The following is a 4,340-nucleotide window of genomic DNA, read 5'->3' as shown; positions in this document are numbered from 1 at the left end:
GTGTTTGGCTCTGATACCATTTGTAACTGCCCAAGCTCACCACTAGCAGAAATTGTCCGCTTTGGCCTTTTACATATCGTCATCCGCCTTACAGTTTTAAAACGTGTTTGCTAGGGAGATGTTTCCATACCTTTATAAGAGATGATTCGTTCTCCTCTCCAATCGATGTGAGAACTCACATTTAGCATCGATAACATCATACAAACATAGAGATATGAGCAAGAACTCAATCCTATAACCTTTGTACTTAATATAATACACAAAGTTTAAGAAGGAAACAACTTTTGGAACCCAAAAGAAAGTTGCATGCATGGGTTGGATAGACACATAGTGAGGCAAAAGGCTCATTTGGATCTAGCCATGTAGCATAAACATTGAAGAGATAAGCTTGTAGATATGCATTAGAAAAATGACAACTTGAAACTTTGGGTGAAAAAGAGAGAAAGAGAATATGAATAAATACATAATTTATCATAAACATTCAAGAGATAATACCTTTGGTTAAAAATCAAAAAAGTAAGATAGAAGAATTGAAACTAAGCCTAAGGCCTCTTAAAGAGCTAAAGAATGGCCAAAAAAGAAAAGGCAAAAAAAGGCACAAATTGTAAGAAAGAAGAAGAATCCATGCTTTGTATTAGTGATTTCTTTTGAATTCTCTCTCTCTCTCTCTCTCTCTCTCTCTCTCTCTCTCCCCCTCTCTCTCTTCCTCCCTCCCTCCCTCTCTCCCTCCCTCTCTCTCTCCCTCNTTCCTCCCTCCCTCCCTCTCTCCCTCCCTCTCTCTCTCCCTCTCTCTCTCCCTCCCTCCCTCTCTCTCTCTCTCTATCTCTCTCTCTCTCTCTCCCCCCTNTCGCCCCTCTTCATACGTTTCTTCTCCCTCCCTCCCTCTCTCTCTCTCTCTATCTCTCTCTCTCTCTCCCCCCTTCTCTCTCTCTCTCTCTCTCTCTCTCTCTCTCTTACACACAAACAAAGAAACCCTAATGTTTCTCAAAGGTTCCAAAACCAGGCCCTAAGCACATGATCCCTCTAAATGTCAGACTCCTTGATTCCTTCTATCAAAGCATCTCTCTCTTTGTTTTTCTCTTTTAGCTTTCTTCTTTGCAAGAAGTTACCCTTCTTCTTTATCCCCTTTGCTTTTCTCTCTCTCTCTCTCTCACACACACACCCTTTATTCCCTCTTGATCCTCCTTGAGTTTCATAAGCAATAAACTTAGAAACCCTTACAATCTCAAGAACAATTCAAACACTAATCTCTTTCTCTCTTGTTTTTTTGTTTCCCATGAAATTGTAAGCCATTTCAAGAACCTTAGGAACAAAAAAATGCCATCTCCACCAGAACTTAGCCTTGATTGCAAGCCTAACAGCTACTCTATGTTACTCAAATCATTTGTTTCAGATCAGGTGGCTATGCCTTCTCAAGATCATACTCAGAAGCAACTTGAAGATTTGCTATCTCGTCTTGAAGGAGAAAGACTCAAAATTGATGCTTTCAAACGTGAACTTCCTCTTTGCATGCAACTTTTAACCAATGGTACTATCATTTTGTTCATGATTATTGCCTCAAATTTTCAATTGGGTGTGTGAATTTCAATTGAATTATGGTGTTTTTGAATGAATTTGTAGCTTTGGAGAGTTCTAGACAGCAATTGCAAGCTTGCAAAGGAAACAATATTCATCAAAATGGTTCAAAGCCTGTTCTTGAAGAGTTCATTCCACTCAAACAATCAACCCCAGAAGGGCAAGAAACAATTTCAAGCATTTCTGATAAAGCAAATTGGATGATATCAGCTCAACTTTGGAGCCAAACAACAAATGATGAAACAAAACCAAATCTTTCCTCTTCAAAAGACGCAATTATTGATCATCAAATTGGCTTCATCCCAAAGCTTCAAAGAAACAACAACAACAACAGCAATAATGGTGGAGCTTTTCATCCCTTTTCAAAAGATAGAATTTTGAGCAATACCCAAAATTCTAATTCTTCTCAGCTTCCCGATTTGGCGCTCGCCGCCGGCTGCGGTGGTGATCGGAAAGAGATTGATGAGAATAAGTGCGTAGATAACTCCGATCACCACCAGCCGGAAAATGTTAATTTGGTGGCCGGAAAAGTGAATTTGGTTGGAGATGGACAAATTACGACTAGTAATGTTTCCTCCACGGTGGCTAATAACAATACCAACAATTCTACTAATCACACTCACCGGAAAGCTAGACGGTGCTGGTCGCCGGATTTGCACCGGCGATTTGTTAATGCTCTTCAAATGCTTGGTGGTTCACAAGGTGAGTAAAAGAAAATTGCTTTTGAATTGGTTTTATGAGATTCTAATTTGAGCTTTTTGTTCTTTGAATTTTTATATCAAATTTCTCTTCTTTTTAGATTGGAGAGGTTTTATTCAATTTGACCAAAAAAAAGAGAAAAAAAAAATTAAAGTAGGATTATATGAAGAACATGTATGTCTTGTCCTTGTGAAGTTAAATGTTTGTGTTTTTTTTTCGGGAAAATTAATGATTTTTATACATGATGTTGGAGAGTTTTGATTAATTAAGGGTTTTTTTAGGATATTTTGGGAGCTTATATTATATTTTTTTTCTCATTATTTTATCATATTATTTAGTTTTAAAATAATTTTCACTGATTTATTTGTATTTTTTTTTCTTTAAATGGAAAAATATATATAGTTGCCACTCCAAAGCAAATCAGGGAGCTGATGAAGGTTGATGGTTTGACCAACGATGAAGTTAAAAGCCATCTGCAGGTCTCTTTCTCTCTCTATGTATTTTCAAATATATATTTGAAATATATCTTAAAAATAATTACGTTTAATTATAAATTTTTAACGGGTATCTTCTCGTTCGTGTCTATTTAATCTATGCATATTAAAAAAAAAAAATAATATGTTCACGATCTTCGTCCATATTATGGACGAGGTAAATTATTTTATTATTAAATCTGTTACTTGTTTGTTCCCGTATGCTTCAAGGATTAAGATATTTGTACTTTTCTTGAGTTAATTTAACTAATTAAAATGAGATGACGAGTCTTTTACGAAGTGTTGAACTAATTAAATTAATGCAGTAAGAATCTATCGATATTGGAAGTCTTGGGAAGTGTTATAATGTCTCGATAGGTTCTGGGTAAGTGCTGAAACTACTCCGTGAGCTCTAGTTGAACTTCTAAGGCTGTTTTGACTCCTCAAATGGTTTAAGCACATTTTTAGGAAGTTACGAATTGATCTATTAGAAACTCTTGTAAACAAAGATCAAAATCAAGGTCGTCTCGTTCAAGAAGGTCAGGTAACAGAGTCAACGGTTTCAAAGCTCAACAAGTGAGACCCGTTTTATCGAGATTATTTAAGAGAATTCATAAAATTAGTTTGAGCTTTTGTCTAATTATTGACAAAATTCAACTTTTTAAACAAAATTATGTTTTTATTGTTTAATATATATATATATATATATAGTTTTTGTATGCATAAAGATTCTCTCTTTTTTTCTTTATGTACACAGAAGTATAGGTTGCACACAAGACGACCGAGTCCAAGCCCACAGGCGGCCGGAGCTCCGGCGCCGCAGCTGGTGGTGCTAGGTGGCATATGGGTTCCACCAGAATACGCTACTGCCGCGGCTGCCGCCGCACACGGAGGAGCTCCGGCACTCTACGCACCACACCCAACATCCTACTGTGCACCACCAGTGCACCAAGATTTCTATCCTCCGCCGCCACCGCTGCCACACCACCAACTCCACCACCAACACGCGCTCCACCAGCAGCTGAACATGTACAAGGCAGCCGCCGCCGCAGCCGCTCAAGCCCAAAGCTCGCCTCAATCCGAAGGGCAAGGAAATGGCGGTCGATCGGAGAGTATCGAGGACGGCGGGAAGTCGGACAGCGGCAGCTGGAAAGCCGAGAGCGGCGGAGAAAATAACGGTGGCGGAGAGAGAAAGGGGAACTTGGCGGCGCTGAGGCAAGAGGCCGGTGAGGAAAGCAACGGGAGTGAAATTACACTCAAATTCTGAGGTTATTTAAGTAATTATGATGTGATTAGGGTATTTAGACTAATTAATTTAAGAATTAGAATTATAAATATATATTATATTATATATTAGAGGAAGAGAGTCTTTTTTTTTTCTTTTTTTTTCTTAAAATATGTCATTTTAATTTATAATTAATTCTTATTAACTTTTGAAAGTGTAAAATGAGGGCATAATATAAAAATAAAAGCCCAAATGTTTGTTTTTATTTTTCTTCCTAAATCTTTGTGTGCTTTTCTTTTTCTTTAATTTAATTTTATTTAAATTCTTATTTTATATTAGAATTATTAATTATTATTTGCAATATTTGG

At 37.3% G+C, this 4,340-nt stretch overlaps 1 protein-coding gene across 1 annotated transcript; it reads left to right on the top strand.

Moving 5' to 3' along the window:
- Positions 1 to 959: 959 nt before the first annotated feature.
- On the top strand, positions 960 to 4,109 carry LOC111798070 (myb family transcription factor EFM-like). Its single transcript, XM_023681025.1, has 4 exons — positions 960 to 1,528; positions 1,621 to 2,277; positions 2,677 to 2,753; positions 3,505 to 4,109. Exons 1-4 carry the CDS (start codon positions 1,318 to 1,320, stop codon positions 4,012 to 4,014), a joined length of 1,455 nt encoding a protein of 484 aa, XP_023536793.1. The 5' UTR covers positions 960 to 1,317; the 3' UTR covers positions 4,015 to 4,109.
- Positions 4,110 to 4,340: the final 231 nt, after the last annotated feature.

Source organism: Cucurbita pepo, chromosome LG07 (assembly GCF_002806865.2).
Source record: "Cucurbita pepo subsp. pepo cultivar mu-cu-16 chromosome LG07, ASM280686v2, whole genome shotgun sequence".
Lineage (NCBI taxonomy): Eukaryota > Viridiplantae > Streptophyta > Magnoliopsida > Cucurbitales > Cucurbitaceae > Cucurbita > Cucurbita pepo.
Note: the sequence above shows the minus strand (reverse complement) of the source record. Positions and strands in the feature narration are given on the sequence as shown.

What these genes read in the sequence shown, in the direction of transcription:
- LOC111798070 (XM_023681025.1), top strand. Translation starts at nt 1,318, where the DNA reads ATGCCATCTCCACCAGAACTTAGCCTTGATTGCAAGCCTAACAGCTAC. An exon ending in AATGCTTGGTGGTTCACAAG is followed by an intron (nt 2,278 to 2,676) that starts GTGAGTAAAAGA and finishes AAATATATATAG; the next exon opens with TTGCCACTCCAAAGCAAATC. An exon ending in AAGTTAAAAGCCATCTGCAG is followed by an intron (nt 2,754 to 3,504) that starts GTCTCTTTCTCT and finishes TTATGTACACAG; the next exon opens with AAGTATAGGTTGCACACAAG.